Source organism: Struthio camelus, chromosome 26, assembly GCF_040807025.1.
Source record: "Struthio camelus isolate bStrCam1 chromosome 26, bStrCam1.hap1, whole genome shotgun sequence".
In the NCBI taxonomy this organism is placed as follows: Eukaryota; Metazoa; Chordata; class Aves; order Struthioniformes; family Struthionidae; genus Struthio; species Struthio camelus.
The window spans coordinates 6,007,009-6,026,025 of NC_090967.1; the positions used below are offsets into that span (position 1 = coordinate 6,007,009).

General features: G+C 40.3%; 1 protein-coding gene across 3 annotated transcripts in view; it reads left to right on the plus strand.

The window, feature by feature from the left end:
• CRTC1 (CREB regulated transcription coactivator 1) overlaps positions 1-18,746 on the plus strand; it is a 44,352-nt gene extending 25,606 nt beyond the window's left edge. Inside the window, exons 4-14 of one of the 3 annotated variants that reach the window (XM_068920186.1) lie at positions 318-379; positions 1,251-1,345; positions 2,837-2,922; positions 3,275-3,318; positions 3,652-3,872; positions 7,226-7,362; positions 8,010-8,261; positions 10,440-10,541; positions 15,914-16,000; positions 16,808-16,988; positions 17,786-18,746. In XM_068920186.1, coding sequence (XP_068776287.1) covers positions 318-379; positions 1,251-1,345; positions 2,837-2,922; positions 3,275-3,318; positions 3,652-3,872; positions 7,226-7,362; positions 8,010-8,261; positions 10,440-10,541; positions 15,914-16,000; positions 16,808-16,988; positions 17,786-17,997 — 1,479 coding nt within the window. In that variant the 3' untranslated portion in view covers positions 17,998-18,746. The remainder of the gene's footprint in view (positions 1-317; positions 380-1,250; positions 1,346-2,836; positions 2,923-3,274; positions 3,319-3,651; positions 3,873-7,225; positions 7,363-8,009; positions 8,262-10,439; positions 10,542-15,913; positions 16,001-16,807; positions 16,989-17,785) is intronic. The other 2 variants (XM_068920187.1, XM_068920188.1) reach the window with 2 other exon arrangements.
• Positions 18,747-19,017: the final 271 nt, after the last annotated feature.

A 19,017-nucleotide genomic window follows, 5' to 3' on the forward strand; every position in this document is an offset into this window, starting at 1 on the left:
CCTGAGATGTTGTGAGGAGTCCTTGTTTCTTAAGGTGGCTTCTTTTGGTGTAGAAGTCAAAAGCTTGTCTCTGTGTTGTCAGGCCTGATGTTTTAAATGGTACCCTTTCATTCTACATCAGCTGTGAAGCATGTAGATTTTGATTTGAATATCCTGTTAAAATCAATATGCTTTCCATAGGGAATCTGCTTTGCCTTTCTCTTTTGAGCTTAGTGGCTCTGACAAGGTAATTTGAATTATTTCTCAGGAAAAGATTTCAAGTAGGCTGGTTACTTAAGTGAGAAAGTGGTGTTCTTCCCCTTAACTAATTGAATCACGTAGACAGTTGTCCATATGGCACTGTGTATCTGTCACCTCCATCAGATACAAGCTGGAGAAGGTTAGTAGCATAATTGTGTGTGCGTTAGTATTCGGTCTGCACTCCCTGATACTGTGATAACATCTTCACGTGCAAAAAAGGCCTTTAATGTTCTTCATTAATGTTCTTCATAGTTGGTCATCTGAATTGCCGTGACTTACTGAATTTAGAGCTTGATTTTTTTTTTTGTGTTGTTTTTTATTGCTTTTATTATGCTTATTCTTTTAGATGACCGGCTTTTAAGCTTAAGGTGTGTCAGCTAATGTGATCTTTGTGGAGGTAAATCTTGCCAGATGTGTTCTAAGGCATACCTTAAAATTGTTGAATTATAAAAACTTGGGTTCTTCTCGCTATACGGAAGCAGGCATTGAGTTGCCTAAGTGATGGCCAACAGTCACAGGTTTAAGGACAATTCATCATGTGAGAGTTGCGTTGGCCATGGAGACACCTGTGGTTCCTGGTTCCACAACGAATGCGTATCCCCGAAGCAGTCATTTTCCCTCCCTATAAAATAGAGATGCTTTCTCTTAAAGGCTAGTAAAACCACAGTAGTATATATAAATGGCTTTTGACTTAAAAATTGTATTATTTGGTCATGTACAATCTTAAAACATATTAAATGATTTTCAAACTATGGCAAACAATTCCTCCTGTGTTCTTCTAAGTTCTGTTATTGAAACAGTTACTCCTCAAACTTGAGCTAACTTGTTCTGTGAGTTGATTGTTTCATAAAGAAACTGTGCCTGGTGCATATCATAGATAGATTTTATTTTTATTTGTTTAATGCTGAGTAAATGCAGTTTTTCCTAAGTTGTTTACCTTTGTCTGAGATTAAGCATTCTTTAACTTAGAGAAATCGACAGTAAAAATATGTTTTTTGCCTTCCTCTCAGGACGAATTCTGATTCTGCCCTGCACCAGAGTACTATGACTCCAGCTCAACAAGAGTCGTTTTCGGGGGGGTCACAAGACATGCAGCAGAAAAGAGGTAAGCAGACAAAAACAGTGAAAATATTTGTAACATGCAAATAATTCTATTTGGATTATATGTACGTGTATCGATACTTGTCTCTTTCTATGTGCACATGTAAGCATAAAATTGTCTAGATTCAGTTGCACAGGAATTAGGACAAAGGACCGCATTTTCTCTTGTAGATACTGCAGTCCAGAAGTTTTTATAAAGCTAAGGCAGAGCATATCTTGTACCCCATATCCTGTCATTCTAAGGCCTTGCCCAGTGAGAAAGAGTAATGTGGGCTTGATGGGATCCTGGTGGGTTCCTTTTGGGGGTTCTAGAGGTTTCCAGTCTGTAGTAACTTCTAGGCAAGTATAGAGACACTGTGGGTCTGTGAACAGCTGTCAGCAGGTAACAGGTGGATACTGTATGCAGCAGTGAGGTGTTTCTTTCCCTACATATGGCTCATGTAGTTTTAGGTGTTAATTTATGCTCCAGGCCCTCAAAAATATCAGTGACTCTAATGGACAGAATTGCTCTAATAGATGTTTCTTTTGGATATTGGTATTAATTTGTCAGTTTTAGTCTAATGACAGGACAAATTCCACATTGGCAGTTTCATTAAATATTAACTATCAGAAATTAAATTCTGGAAATTGATTCTGCACTGAAATATTTAGGACTGCTGAATTTTACTTCTGGTAACCTAGTCTGACATATACCTGACTTTCCATCTGAGACCAGTGCTTGGAGATGCGGAAATGTAAATCTGTCCCAAAATTTACCTTGAGATTCTTCGTATTTACTTGTGATTCTTCATATGCAGTTCCTCAACTGGAAGAATTGACTGCACTGATATAACTTAAATCTCGTAGTGGATGCACACTTAAGACTGGAACGAAAGTCAAATTATCTTGGTCTTGTTAACTGGTGACCTCTTTTGTTGGGGTGGCTTTCAGAATTTCCATTTTGTAAATTAGCTGTCGTGAGCTAGCCTCTTGCATAAACATTGTGTCAAGCAGCAAAAGTAATGGGACATAATTAAGGTACAATATCATACAGTAGCAAGATTCATCTAGTTTTTATGGGATTCACGTCATCAGTGAGAATATCCTCAGAGGCAAAGATTGCAAACAGTGCTTTTTGAAGCGCAGCCCTCAGGCACTAACAGTTTTGGTGCCCTCTGCTGGCCCTTGTTTCTGCCGTCAGTTCAAGAAATGTTTTAAAAGCTCCTAAATCTGGGTAGAGAAATTTAATCCTTAAATGTCTACTCAGTGATAGATGAACACACAGCAGCACAGTACACGTGCACTGTGTTGCAACTGTAGTGTTATGTATTCCTTATAATACTTCTAGAACAGTATAACATTGAGTAGAGATCATCCTAAGCAGTATTACATAAATATGGATTTGATAATAGGAATTACTTAAGGTTATTTGTAACGGTTACATACCTAAAATGAAAATGTCTTTTTGAAAAGCTTAGTATTATGACCTGATTTCTTTTGTACTCACTTCTTTTAGTTTTATTATTGACTGTCCCTGGAATGGAGGAAACCACCTCTGAGGCAGACAAAACGCTCTCTAAGCAAGGATGGGACACTAAAAAGGTAGAAATCTCATATTTCAAAGTGTAGAGATCTTATTTTCCAAACATGCTTGAGTAGACAAATGTTCTAAATATTGCTAACCAAAACAAACTACCTGCCAGGATTAGAGATTAAGTTCTATATTTAGCAACAAATCACTTGCACATAAACAGCCTTTCTGATCTAACGTTATATGTGCATGCATAAAGCAGCACTGACAGTACATCTCTTCTGAAGAGCTCCATAGAACTGTTCTGTAGAAGAGGTGTTCTTCTGTACAAATAAATTAAATAAACTTACTGATTAAAATTTATCCTAAACATTAATTTCTAGCAATATTCTTGCCTTTAAAAATACCTTTTCTCTATTTTAGACAGGTTCATCAAGACCTAAATCATGTGAAGTTCCGGGAATCAAGTAAGTTTTGAGCTGCTTGTTTTTGTAAAGAGCATTGAGATCGTTAAGAAAGTATGTTGTAGATTGAAAGTCTTCTTGCTTTTGAATTTTCTGAAAAGCCCTTGGACTATATAACTCTGTAATAGCTACGGGACAAACCAGAATGACTAAGACCAGAATGACCAGAAGGACTAAGAGTCCTTTTGGCTATTAGGTCTCTAAACTGATTTATCAAAATACGATATAAAATTTTATATATGGCACCTCCCTTTTAAAAATGATTTTAAAAGGATCTATCCAGGCTAAAATTTAAAATTGACTTTGTATCTTTTTTTTTCTCTCTCCCCTATTTAGCATCTTTCCATCAGCTGACCAAGAAAACACTACAACGCTGATTCCTGCTACGCATAACACGGGTGGCTCCCTGCCAGACCTGACAAACATCCATTTCCCTTCCCCTCTCCCAACACCATTAGATCCTGAGGAGTCCACGTTCCCAGCCCTGAGTAGCTCCAATAGTACTGGAAATCTTGCTGCCAATCTGACTCACTTGGGCATCAGCACTGCCAATCAGGGTAAGACCATAACTCTGAGAGATTTTTACAGGTTGTCCATAACATGTCACTTGTCTTAAATTATGGAAGTTGTGTTGCTGAATATTATTGTTTCGTCTAAGAGGTGATTGTATCTCACTGTTGATTGACCTTTCTGTTTAAACGAATTTATTAAGCTGTTTCTGTATGAAGAAGTGAGAAAACAATAATTAGGTAAACGCCTTACAAATTGTTTTTCAATTTTCTTATGTTCTTGACGCCCAAATTTCAGTTTGAGGATTCTTTCGATGGTATTACGTTATTTGCTTTACCTGAACCAAATTTTATCTTTTGGGCAATCAAAATGAAAAAAAGCCTTTGCAAGGTGTGTTAGTGTAAAGCTCTTGTAAATGACACTGGTGAAAACATCCTGAATGCTTCAGACTACATAACATAGCGGAGCTTTGGGAAATGATAGTAAGTGCACACCTTAATATCTAAAAACTTTCACTGTAGTGCCTTTGGGTAGAAATTATTGCCACCTTAGCTGTATGCACTGTAGTCTTTGTTGCAAGTTCTTGTCAAGTGCTGTTTAACTGTTCAGCATGGTGAGCCTGAGGATTTTTTGGGGCTTTGAACTTTGCTGCAATACTGATAATTTAAAAAAAAAAAAAAAAAAAAGAAAAGAAAAGAAAAAGAAAAGTTTGCCATGCTGTCAGTTCATCATCTAATCAGTATGAATATTATAATTTTGGGACTTTATAGGCCAATATACTAAACTGGGGATTGTTAGTTTTGTAATAGATTCACTGGATCATATTGGAGAATAGTTGTGAAGAGGATTGGATTTTTTTGTCAGTGACAAGCACAGGCAGTTAGCTCATAAAATAGAAATGAGGTGTTGTATCCAACAATGCGAGCATATGCAGGACTTCCTTACCCACTTAAAAATCCTCTCACATATTGGCGAAAGGATATAATTCTAATCAGGTTAATGTAGTGTTACAACTAAGCAGTGATACTTAATGAAGCAAGAATGTGGCTTACCCATTTTAGTGCTGAGTAAATCAAAAACTTTCAGCATCTTTTAACAAATTTTCTGGTCCCAAAACAGGCTACCTCTCTGTCACTTTACACAGACACTTTTGGAGATGGGCCTTCATACAGGTAGACCTTAGCAAGTCTGTATTAAGAGAGCTAGTGTATGTTTAAAAAGAAACAAATTATTTTCATGGAAGTTAGGCCAGATTTATTTGCTGAAGTTTTTGCACTGCCCTTATTTAGCAAAATAAATGTTATAAAACCAAACCAGTAAGTATATAATTGCTTTGAAGACATTTTCTGATCTATCAAAGAATCTTAGAAATTACAAATGAAAAAGATATTTGCTGATGACTTTTGCTGCTTCTTTTTGGAAACTAGTCCATAATTTAATCAATAGCATAGGCTGTATTTGGCTTTTTTTCCCCCCGATCTTCCCAAACCTTCCTTTCGTTATTTTGTCTTCTCTTTAGCAAAAAACATAAGTGCTTTTGAATCTTTTGCAAGAGCTACATGCACTGTACAGACGTACCCTAAGCACCCCAAGAAAAGGTGGGGAAAAGCACCTGTCAGGTTTCAAAGAACTGCCAAAACCGTAGACTACGTGTTTGTGCATTTGAGTTTGTTGGTTCACTGACACGTTCCATGAGACGGTGTTGATTTTTGAAAACGTTCTACGGGAAACCAGGCAGGATTCATAATCTGCTCAATTTTAGCCAGTTTGCCTGCTGGCTCCTTGGCAGCCTGGACTTCCTGGCTCTTTGGCAGCCTGCCTGGAAGCCTTGAACAGTTGCCAAGTGCCTAGGAGCTCCCAGGCTCTTGTGAATCCCTCCTTTCTGGCAGCTCTAGAAGAAGAGCTCACTAGCTGGATTGTCCTGAAACCATTTTCCAGGGTCTCTCAGTTCTCTAGGGGGAAGCAGAAAATAGGAAATATTTTTATGGTAGATTTCAAAACTTCCGGATTTTGTTTTGAATTCAAACAAAATGACAATACTTTAATTATCTGCCCCAAGAAATTTTACTGTGCTGTGATATCTTCTGCTGATGAACTCCTGTTGGATGATCCTGTTGGGTCCCCAAACACGAGCTCCATCTTATCAGAAACTTCCCTTGCTCTGAGAAGGGTCTCAGACTCTTTCTTTGGCTTTTCTTACTTATATCCTGGGTGATACTTATCCTCCTGTTCCACTTTGGAATAGAACCTTTACCTCTCCCAAAGGCAGTCCGACACTTAACTGCCAAGTAGCTTAAGGAGATGCTTTTTCAGGTGTTGTGGGCTCTGTGTCTGTGGTTTATCTATGCTGGGGCATATGGTAGTGGAAACTAGTAGAGACAAATGTTTTAGAATGGCTCCAAGGATTGCTCTTTTGTTGAGCTGTCATAAACGCAGATTTTAAGTGCTTATATGAGTTCTGCTGCCTCAGTTCCCTTGTTAATTTTAAACATTGTCTGCGCTAGGTCACAGCTCTTTAGAGTGTGAAGGATATTTCCTACCTTCCTGTGCATTGGTATGCTATCAAAAATGGAGTATTTCCTGTGTAACCAGTTTTTTTCCTCATGTTCCATTACATGAATTTTTTTTTTTTTGGGCTAATGTTGCAGGTGCCCCCCCCCCCCCCCCCCCCCCGATTAGTCTTGTTACATGATCTGTTATCTTCTTCCTGAAGTTTGAACTCTTAGAAACAAAACGGAGCTGAAGTCTTCCGGGTTCTTTGGCTGTGTGCAGCCCAAAGAGCGTACAAGAAGTATACCTATGATTCAGGGCCTTAGAGGCAGAGAATATAAAATATCAGAGCTGAAAACCTTCTCAATGTGAGAGAATACATCTTTCCTGAAGGCGTTATTATCAGTAGTGGATTATTAAGCGACAATTCCACTTGCTTAGAGAAGCTTCGATTTGATCTGTGCAGACATTATCTAACAGTGCAGTTCTGATTTTCCATTTTTGAATGACTTGTACTGCAGACCCACTTTTTGCTCTTCGTACTCTTCCGTTGCACAGCTGCAAATATGTTTCCACGTACCCCTGAGAAGCTCAGTAGTTCGGAAGCTCATCTGCATATTTCAGTTTCAAGTCCGTGTCTGTGCCCAGACCTGAACAACCGTGACTGGTTTTGGTCCAGGATAAACTACAGGGATCTTCCTGTCATGCTGGTGCTCTCCAGCCTGACAAAATGAATTGCAAACTAATTACAAAGCTTCAGCTTAATCGGCCTAGGCACATTCAGCACTTTGCATTAAGTGTTTGTAGATTTCAGTCATTTGTTTTTCATAGTTTATGTAATTACCTCTGTATAGGTATCAATAATCTGTTGCTCTGTTACCATATAAGCTGGTTTATTCCCTACTGACAGGAATGACAACAACACCAGCCCCTTCCCAGCAGCACCGTCAGCCAGCTGTCAGTCCTCTCTCATTGAGCGCAGACTCAAGACGACCACAGTCACAGCAAATGTCTCCTACGCTTTCCCCTTTGTCACCAATTACTCAGGTAGGAACTTACTCGGAGAACTAAAATTTTAGACCATAGTGGTTTTTTTTTTTTTTTCCTCCCCTTCCCCTTCTGTCTAGGGAGAAATTAGCTGCAACTTCATCTTTCTTGTTATATAACTTTCTTCTTTAAATGTGTTCATTAATTCAGTGTCTGTCTTATTTTATTTTTTTAAAGGACAAAAAAGAAATAGGTTTGTAGAGGACATGGATTTTGCTTTCACTGTTCTAGAACCTTGGCAAATGTCACTAGGACACTCTGTCTCAAAGTTAGTCTTGAAATTTGGAAGACATTTCTTTGAGCTTCTCCCATGAGTTACAGAAGTGCTGAAGTTGTTTTCATATGTCTGATTTCTTGCCTGACTGGGTTGTCAACTCCTGGTCCATTCAGCTGGGCTTTTAGATGGAGTGTTTGTTTATAGGGCACTGAAAGTGATACCAAGTCCCCTGAAACGTGTTCTTGACTGTTTAAACGTTTTTAAATGCATTTTGTTTATTTACTTGAAAAATACTTATATATTTTAAATGCAAGGTAGGATAAGTTTCAGATTTGCTTAGTACTGTTTACCTGATAATGAAGCTTCTAGATGCCTGAAAATTAAGGGGAATTATCTGCCAGTATGCATAATTTTGTTTCTTCTCTTTAAGGCCGTGGCTATGGATGCATTGTCTCTGGAACAGCAGCTTCCCCCATATCCATTTTTTACCCAGACAACTTCGCAGCAGCAGCAGCAGACCCAGGTGGCAAGTACCCTGCCTCAGAATACTCCTTTAATGCAGACCTCTGGTTTACAGCGAGGAACACAACTTCCCCCACTCTCCGTCACGGTACCTTCTACCATCCCGCAGTCACCTCCGGGTAGCCAGAGCCAACAGTCAATGGGAATAGATATCAACTCGGTAAGCTTTGGTGCAGCTGAGGATGATAGGGTCTTCGTTCAGAAAACGTGGTAGTGTACAGCGTAGTATCAGAGTTCAAACTGGACAGCCCTTTTAATACTTGTAGGCAGAGTCTGCAGTAGGTTTAAAATGGATTTGATTGAATCAATCTTTAAGTGTTTTAAAGATAAAATTTGATTTTAGTATGCTCTGAGGGTGGCCATAGTTAGTTTCAAAATGTGCCCCTTATGACCCCCATATGTTTGATTAGGCTAGCTTGTGTCTTGGATAGCAGCACTTTTTTCATACCTTGCTGCTACTGTTGCACAGATATATTTTCAGGGTGTTAAAAGTAACGTACTCCCAACACATTGCATGTTATGTGTAGAGCGCTATAGACTCGAGATAAGGAGTTAACAGAACTTTGAGAAGGAAACCTGCTAAGAAACATTTTCGAAAAGCTGGAGAAACGCAGACACAGGATATACTTTCTATATTTAGAACACTTCCGTTTTAAGGAATTTTGTAGCATACGTTATTATCCTCAGAAGCTGGATTTGTGGTGCCTGCTTTCAGATCCCCATAAGGAATGGAGTTGTAATCCATATTGTGATGATTTACGGACAGATTTCTTTTTCTTGCTTGTTTTACTCTGGTCTGTTGTGAATTGTTCTGTCTTTTTCCGCATATGAAAATCCAAAGCGCAGAGCAGGAACAGGATAACAGGCTAGCTAGGGAGGAAGTTCACGGCTCGTTCTCTGGGCATTCTGCTCGGCTCTAAAGGATCTTGGTTGTCTGACCTGTTGTGTCTTCCTGGCAGCATTGTAGTGAGAGTAACTGGTTTGGTAATGAGAAGAATTCATTCTCTATTGATCTAGCATTGGATCATGAATTTCATTTGGGGTTGAGATTTTAAGTTTGTGCTTCTTGAAAGAAGCTGCTTCCCTTTCAGGATTAGAAGGGAAAGAGGATGGACAAATCCGTCAGTGGAAAGGATCCTGACCCATTCAAATGTTTCTGAATACTTTGACTCAAATAGTTAACAATAGTTACCAATAGAGATTATTCTGATTTTCATCCTTTGCTTTCTGTGTTGCTTTCCTCATCCTAAACTTCTTTGTGACCTTAACTTTCAAGGTCTTCTGCTTATCTTTTAAAGCAACTGAAATTGTATATAAGTAAACTTAAGTTTAAAAATAGATTTTTCAAAAACCCTTTTGAGCTGTGGTACAGTCTCACTGACAGCTTTTACACAGCTTTTTAAAAGTGATATTGAAATTCATTTTACTGTAGTTTGGATGTCTGTTTAAAGGGCAGAAATAGTAATGCATAGTAAAACTTGGTAAGAAATATTTTCTTAATATCCACAGAATTTGGTGTCGGAAAGCACTGGATTGCAGGTTTTCTTCAGTCACCTGTTAATTTCTAGAGGCAATGTAACAGGAGGAGCTCTACTTGCTATTTACATTAATTAGGGTGACATTCTATTCAGATGGCATTAAGATTATTAATTTGTTCAAATCCAAGGTTCTTTGCCAAAAAACAAAGGAAAATATTTGAAAATCTCTTCTCAGGAAGACTGAGAACAATGTTAATATAGCTAATATAAACCTACAAAACAGTGTGAACTCTCAGACAATGTCTGTTTCATGTACCGGGATAAAATGTAACTTTGAGAAACCTTTAAGTTTTTGTGGTTATACACTTGAGTCCGGATAATACACCCAGGCTGTTTAAGACTAGGGAGAGTAATAAGGATTTCCTAAGCAAGCTATGCAGAAGTGGAGAGTGTGTGGGTATGGCAGCTGAATTTAAGGTAAATGACATTATTTTCAAGTTATTCCAGATTTGGAGACTGCTTCTCCATAAATTGTTGGCTGAACAGATTTTTTTTTTTTTCCCCCTCTAATTGAACACAACTGGAAACAATGGGGGAGAAAAACAGATTTCAGCAGTTTTCCTTGTACAGCAGCACTGCCCTGCTCTTAGATATTCAGTCAGACATGAGACCATGCCACAGTAATATCTTAACTCTTTTTCCTTTTTGCGGCATTGTTCACAGTATTAGTGTCTTCATATATATCCAAGAATTGCTGAAGATGATGGTTTCTCCCAGCTTCCTCAAGCTGTACACCAGAAGTGTATAATTTTCCAACCTTCCATCAATCCCATGGTCTTTAATTCTGTGTTGTTCTGTAGGCTTCACTCCAGCAGTACCGCAGTAATGCTGGATCCCCAGCCAACCAGTCTCCCACCTCTCCTGTCTCCAATCAAGGCTTCTCTCCTGGCAGCTCCCCTCAAGTAAGGGACTCTGTGCTTCCACAGGCCTTGCTTCTCGTGTTTGTTTTTAGTTGAGTCTCTCCATTACTGACCCATAGTTGTCTCACTGTAATTGTATGTGCCTCATGCATTACTGATGTCTCATCTTGTTTGCAGTTTCATTCAGATCCAGAGTTTTTCAATAGCTGGTGAATTGCCTTTTTATTGATCAAAGCTACTATTTGAACACTGTTAAAATCCAGTTATTTCTTTTGGAAGTACCATGGACAAAACCTCCAGGTAGATCCTTTTCAATAGCAGCATTGCTTAGGGGTTGACAAAAACGGTTGGGAGGGTAGGGGGGAGAGAGATAGAAACTAGCTGAGTGCCTCCTGCAGCAGGATAGCCTCCTGTTGCGCTAAATGCCACTTGTATGACCGAGTGCATTTAAAGCAGGACCTTTTTTGCATGGGAACGTGCACTTTGAAAGAAAACACTGCAGCAAATGCTCTTAAAATTAGCAATTGCTATCTTGTGGCTTGGAAGTAACGGGTTAGAAAACATGCTTTCTTGCGTGCTAGCTGTTTTTCCTTCCTGTGTATGTATATAGTCGTAAATTCATATCCTATATACAAGTCATAATTTGGTGCATATATAAACCTAGGAAGGGGAATTTTTATCTGCCATTTGCAAGACATTTAAGAAACAGCAAGGTGGTCTTTGGGGGTACCCCTAATGTAAGGGAACTCGATGCATTGTCAGTACAGAAATCTGATGCTGCTAGAATAGATCCCTATGGCTGCCCTTTTCCTAAATCCCCCCTGTAGTAACAAGGTGCAGGAAATTTTTACGGAGCATCACAACAGAGTTTGAAAATACATTTTCTGTTTCATCATTTAATGTTGAAGGCTGTAAGGAGGATCCTATCTAAATAAGTGCTGCCCCTTCATGGTTCCAAAGCAGAAGCTTCGTCTCTCCTTGCCATTAGCCAGAGACAGGTCACTGGTAAGCTCAGTAATAGATCCGAGTGTCAGGACTGTCTGGATTTTTTTTTTAACCCTTGCTGAATTGCTTCTTAACTTCTTTCTTCTGCCTGCTTCTGCCGATTCTGCTGTGTTCTGTGTGTGGCTCAAAGAAAACAAGCAAACTTATTTCTCTAGGCTGTCATGTAGAGCAAAACTGTTGCCAGTCCTGCTGCAAATTCTCAGGTCCAGTTGTCAGTTGGGCAGCACATCTGATTTTGTTCTGGTTTTCTTTCCCCCTTGACTTCTCAATAATTCTTTCTTGATTTTGTCCACAGGCTTGATGCCACTGGTCAGCCCAAAGTACTGGAGTGCAGCAAGCACTCTCTGGTGGAGTGCAGAGCTGACTGTAATTTTTCCTGTTGGGCCTGTTTTATCCTCTAGGCCCTTGCTTAGGTTTTGTTCTTTCCAGGCGTGACACTCACGTGTGAAAGGAAGAGGGTGTAGTTATATTATTTATCCTGTTATTGGTTTGTTACATATCTTCAGATATGGAAAATGTTATAAAATACTTAGAGAAGTTTATAAATAAGCTAATGCTGGGGCTTAGTGTGCAGAACTAGTAGAATGCATACCATCTTCTGAAAAGAAACTTTTAAGAAAAAGCCAGATGGAAGCACCGGAAAATAGTTCTTTTTCTGTTAGATTAAAAATGGTACAGCTTTCCTGCCTCCATCAGTGAGCCAAAAGATAGTAGTGGTGAGAGCTATCTGTGGTGGGGGACCTTTTAAGATTTGTAAATAGGAAGGGTAGAGAGAAGCAATGGGGGAAGAAAAAAAACAGATGGGAAGAAAAACCTGGGTTATGATTATGGGGGCAGCATCCAGATAGCAAGATCCATTAGACAACAGAATAATCTGTCAAGAGTAAAAGGAGATTGGTTACACCATCGGAATACACCCGTTCTGGAAGAGTCTGGCACTGGCTGACAAGAGTGGAGTAAAGTAGGTGCGACCGGGTAGGCGTCTTCCATTTGCTCCTGTTTCTCTGATTAATTTTAGGTTAAATCGTGTTGCAGCGTATCAATATGATATGAACAACACACGCTAAAAATAGAAATCTGTGGTTTGATTTTTTTTATCACGTATGGTTCATTCACCAGAAGTTATTTCTCATCTTTCCGCATCTCCAAATCTATTTACTCTTGTGTTTTAGATGTTTGTTGCTGTTATATGAAGGTCTTCCTGTTAAAACATGAATTGAAAAGCTCTGCTTGTAGTTCTCAGCTTTGTGTTTGCATGGCTTTTCATTGACGGTGGCTTGTTTATTACTACTTCGCTTTTCTCCTCTAACACCCAGCCTACTGTTCCAATTAGATAGAAAATTGCTTTTTTTAGTAGAATGGCTGAATACTGGAGAATATGGTATGTATTTTTAGACTAATAACTTAAGCCAAGGGTTTTGTATTTTTTTCCCTCCTTTCCTCCAGTCACCACATCATTAACCCACGAAGATGTACTGTTGACAAAACAGACCTCATCTAGTATTTTGTAGGAGATGGTATTAGCAAGATGTTTTTCCACAGAGTTGTTGATAAATTATTCTAGGACTCCAAAGTGTTGAAGTAATGACGTTTCCAGTTGATTTCCTTTGGGAGTGTCAATGCTTACAACTGTAATAACTTCTATACTTTAGAGCGGAGGAAAAAATAGCGGCCTCCGCGCTTTGTTAAGAGTTATTAATATAGACTTGCACAAAAATAGATTTTGTCCTACTGTTCATTATTTTTCACGTTACCCAACTTTTTAAGATGGGAACAACGCTTAGTGGAATACAAAAGTTTTAATTTGTGCCCTACTTTGGAAAAGCTCCTATAAAAACAAAATGGCACAAATTAAAGGAAAAAAAAAATTACCTCGCTTCTGTTTGGAGCTCTTGAGTGGCAGTGGGGTTTGTATGCTGGTCTAAACTGGCTTCGCTTCACAGCGAGTATGTGACGTCCTGAAGTGCACATTTTTCATTGGGAAGCGTTGTAAAACATCACGCAGTTTGGAAACCATGCCTGCTGTTTCAGATAGGAACAATTTTGCCACGATAAGAGTTAAGCTGGCTAGTCCTGATCTGCTCGCTTGAGTTAGCTCCGCGGTCTCTCTCCGTTTTTTTTTTTTTAAGTGGCATATGTAACAGGTTGAATAATGTGGAGTTCAGGTAGCTATTAAATGTTTTGATCAAAGTGTAACTGTGCAGCAAGTAAGATGTCAATGGTTTAAAGAAGGAAAAAAAGTCTTTTATTTTTTGAAATACAAACTTGCGGTAGTGCTTTGCTTTTCTCTCATCAGATACCACGTGGCTCTTGCTCGTGACGTTTGATTACTTCCTCCTAGCTTTATCTCATGTTAGGGATAGGACAGCCACAGTAATTTTGAGTACCAGACGATATATTGGAAGACCAGTTCCAGTCACAAGAATTTTCCATTTTACCTGTTTCTCATGAGGTCATTGAGTAGGGTGTTAAGTTGCAGGGATAGAATTATTATTGTGTGGTCATAGCTATGTCAGTTCATAAATGCACAATAAACTGAATTCAGTGAAGGAAGTCTTTATTTTACTTTTTTTTCTCCATAAAATCCTGTTTTTGGCTCAGGCTCCACTTAATCAGAGAGCTAGCTTCGTTCAGTTAAGACGTTTCCCGCTGAGAAGCGGCTGTATGGTCTTCCCTGTCCGCTCGTTCTGACTCTGCCCGTGTCGCGCGTTACAGTGCAGCGCCGGGGAGGTGCTTAGGCTTGTTTCAGGGGTTCAGACGGTTTCCAGCCTCGCTGTTCTGCGGCAGATCTGCGCGCTCAAAGCGCGTTCGCGCTGTATCCGCACCCTCGCGGGCGGCCGGGGGCAAGTGCTTTGCAGCGATACTCAGAGCAGTTCTCGGATCAGGTAGGATCCGCTCAGCGAGGAGTTTGGTAGCGCCCGCAGCCTGTATTGAACTTGCAGCGATCTTCACCCAAGGAGTCTAAGTCTTGGGCCGTGAATTCCTCCCTCGATGTCCCATTTGTCCAGGAGTGTCCATATAATGTGATCGCTAAAGCTGCTGCTTGAAGGTGGGAAGGTTTTTGTTTGCTTTAAAAAGAACGTATTACTGGTTCCTTCATGATAGTCTCCTCTTACAGAGGATGCTGGCAGGTTAGTTTTGTATACCAGACATCCCTCCTTCTCCTTGCGTGCTGCCTGGGAATAAACTATATCAAGCTACACTGGTGATGGAGGAGGAGAACGTTTAAAATGAGATTTGGTGTGCTTGCCGAGATGATTTTTGCGTCCGCTGTTGTGGACATCGTCCCATGTTTTTGAATATCTTGATCCTTGGCTGTGTTCAGTGCTTTTAATTGTCGCGATTGGTGTAATTCTGTCCTCACATTTTCTAGGCTTTTGCTAGACTTCATGTGCTGCTTAGCTTCCTAAGGCGAAGATTTGTAGCCTTAGTCTTTTAATGTGTAGACAAAACAGCTGGAAAATGCTATGCAAAGTATTTATATGTATATTTTTTTCCAAGACTCATGCAGACTTTCCATGCAAATTGTCTTTTATGGACGCTGGCTTTTTACAGAGGCTCTGTCAGTAGATTTTTAATTTTTTCTTTTTTTTCAGCTGGAATTTCAGGATTTGGTTGTGATGGTTTTACGTAAGGGGTGATCTCTTTGCGGTTTCTCTTGTGTCTGGCCTCACGTTCTTGGTCGCCTTCAGAATAACTGATGAATGATGGAGAAAAACTGATAACAGATCGTTGGGCTGGAAGAGGCAGTGCCATTAGCAGGGCTGGGGCGTTCCTCCTGCGATTCTCGCCTCTGAACCGCTGATAACATGCTTTACCAGGCTTTCTCGTTAACTTTTCTGACCTGCAGCTAAAGTGAAATGAATTTATAATGTCAGTTTTATTTTAGCATGTTGTTGTCTTAGTTAAGCTGGCTGTTAGATGAGCAGTGGGTTGCAGAGCGTGAGCTAGCCCCTGCCCGCGCGCTGGCGACAAGCTTTGCGTTGCGTTTTGCGCTAACGTGCAGTTCAGCGCTGTGTGGGGTTCGTCTTTCACAAAACAAAGTTCACAAAAAAAAAAACCCAGCCCCAGCTGCAGAGTGATCTTGATTTCTCGTGTCACCTAGCACACTCGTCTGCATTCATGATCAGAAGTTGTATGTGTTGTACGTCCTCTGTGAGGAAGTTTGTTGGGTTTTCTTGACTGTTTTTTGTGCTTAATGAAAGGCAGCATACTATATAAGGATTCATGTTTTGGAGGGAAATATTGACTGTTGTATGAATTTGGTGGTGGTTAGTGGTTGTTAATAACAAAGGGCACTTCTAACTAAATTTGAGGTGGATCGGTTGGACGGTGTGAGACACTTGCATACCGTGGGTACGTCTGCTTGTGAGATTTTTTGCACCATAAAGACTCTGTTTTGTTTTCAGCATTCTTCCATTCTGGGGAGTGTATTTGGTGACTCCTATTATGATCAGCAGATGACAGCTAGGCAGGCTAATGCCCTATCCCATCAGGTGAGCAAATTCATCTCCAATTTTCAGCTATATTTCGGCCACTTTCAGCTTAAAATAATATAATTCAACTTCTGATTATCTTATGTGGGATCACATTTTGTTCATATTTTTAGTTTGCAGTACTCAGGTACTCCTATTTCTTTCTTTCTTTTCCCCCTCTCCTCCTTCCCCTTCTTCCCTCTTAGCCATTACGGCAGACGTGCGAAAGGTGTTCTGCCAAGTCTATTGGATTAAAAATAATGAAAACAAAAACCAAACGTTTCTGACAGTTGTTCTATTTGGGAAGGTTTCACTTGCAGGTGGTAACAAATATGTACTTCTGAAATTGGCAATCAACCCGAATACAGTACCAAAAATTGAGGAGCAGACCCGTGCCTTCGCTAGTTTGGCCAGCCAATGCATTTGTTCATTCAACTGCTAAATATGCTGCTCTTGTAGCAGAAAAAAATGAAATGGCTTCTGAGAGATAATGCTTTATGGGCAGACACCTGATTTAGTAGCATGAATTGTGGGTTTAGTTTTTTTCCTTTGTTTTAAAGGTATATTTTCTTTTGTTCTTATGATATTGAAAACAAGAATTTTACTTTGGCATCCACCCTTTCCTCCTCCTCTTGCACTCTGAATTTGGCAATAAACTATTCTGGAAAGTTAGGTGGAAAGTAGACCATATTTTGATCAACAAAACCTAAAGATGAATTTGTTTGCCTGTCTTTCTCAACGTCATTTCCCATACTCGAGGCTTGTAAGTTGTTTTGCTGTATTTCCTGATGATTAGTAGTAATAATTCCTTTGTACCTTGGTCTTCAGCTTGAACAATTTAATATGATAGAAAACGCCATTAGTTCCAACAGCCTGTACAGCCCGTGCTCCACCCTTAACTACTCCCAGGCAGCCATGATGGGACTCACCGGGAGTCACGGCAGCTTGCAGGACTCGCAGCAGCTGAATTACTCCAGCCATGGAAACATCCCCAACATTATTCTTACAGGTAAGAAAGTCACAGACTTAACAGACGAGTGAAACCTTCCTGCTCTTGGATTTAGTCTTCATGGTGTAACATTAGCAATGAGCCAAAAAAAGGAGAAGGGTATTCTTGCCTTTGAGGGTTTTGTTTTACGTTGTGTAAACGTTTGTGTTACCGTCCGGGTGTTATTTCCCGAGTGCCTTGGAGCCTGATGGCTATCGCTTAATCGCAGCAAACAGGTAGAACAGGCGGCGGCAGCACTATCTGTCTCACAGACTTTCTGTGCCTCTGAATTTACCGCATCCTCTGTCGCAATGTGGGAGAAGCCATCAAAGCTGAACTTTGCTGCTCCTGCTCTGTTTGAGCTTGCCAGCAAAGGATTTTTTAGTGTCACATATGGTAGCAAATCTGGTCGCGGTTGGACATTTGGAAACAGTTTTTGCTCAGGTCACTGAGAAAAGTGTAGTTCGATCCATATTTCAGCCTATGACTCGTGCTGATTAGAATCATGTAAACTAGGGTTATTGTTCCTTAACTTACGGGAGAGAAGAGACTGAAGTGGCATCAGTGTGCGGGCCAAAAATATACGTATATGAATGTTTCTTTGTATTATGTCATTATTATGATTTTTGAGATCTCTTGACAAATCTGTAGTTCATCCAGCTGGACAGGAGAATAGATTTTTCTCCTCTGAACTTCAATCTTAACTCAGAAAATTATTCCGGAATTTTTGCAAGCTGTTTTATCACTTCATCTAAATGTTCTGCCTAGAGAGTGTTTGCTAAGGCCTACCGATACCTCTTTCTTCCTCTTCACTCCAGTGACCGGAGAATCTCCTCCCAGCTTATCAAAAGAACTGACCAGCTCTTTGGCAGGAGTGGGAGATGTCAGCTTTGATACGGATTCCCAGTTCCCTCTGGATGAACTAAAAATTGACCCTTTAACCTTGGATGGACTGCACATGCTGAATGACCCAGATATGGTCCTCACTGACCCTGCCACAGAGGACACGTTCAGGATGGACCGGCTGTGAAGTGTGGACACCAGGAGCTTGGGGATGGCGCTTGGTCCTGGAGCCCAGCCGAACTAGAGAGTCCAATGGGTCAGTCCTGTCAGAACAGGAGTTACTGAGAGCGGTAGCTCTGTCCTGTACAACGTGTACAATGAGTAAAGCTTGTCGTTCTAAGCTTGCAGCGCTGCAGACCCCTACTCCCTGTTGCGCCGTATTTTACCCCTTATCCACTCATTGCCATTAATGAGTAAGGAGTTTCCATCAGCCTTCTCCTTTCCGGAGCCCCTCCTCCCCCCACCAAAGTTCCAGCGTTAAGTTGTCGGTTTTATCCTTTGCACTAGAAGGGGGTGTTTTGGGGCAGGTGAGGAAGGTTCAGAGCCCTTGGGTAAAGAGATCCTTTCCAGCGTACCAGATCGTTGGCTGTTGGTGGCCGCTCTTTAAGGAAGCGGTCGTCTCCCCACGAGACGGGGGGGAAGCTCTGACTACTGACCCCCTCTTCCCCCACTGACTCTAAAGCAAATCTCTGCATTGCCACCCTCTGGAACGGGCTGGGGGAGCTTCTGCAATTTTGACTCTGACTGCTTTGTGACAGCTGCTTTGTAGAGTAAAATGCTTCTTCCTTTATTGATATGCCATGTTTGTTTCCAGGTTTGTTTCCTTGACTGTTGTCCTGCACCCACTGCCTGTTCTCATGCCCTGAGCAAACTCGTGTACTTGGCAAAGCAGAAAAGCAGCCTGGCAGCCCAACGGCCTTTTGTAGCAGGCTATTCAAAAAAAACAAAAGAAAAAAAAAGACAATTGTAAACACTATTTTCAAAACTTTTTTTAAAAAAATATATATATGTAATATATATATATTTATATATATCTATACATATATATAGAGAGAGAGCATTTCTGAGCACACAAAAAAGTACTATAATTCATTACTTGATTAGCATGAAGGAAGGATCAGAACATTTTAAAGCAGCTAAAAGAATAGAGGAGACTAACTTGCAGAGCACACTTCTAATTTTACTTTGTGAGAGATTCCTGGGCAAC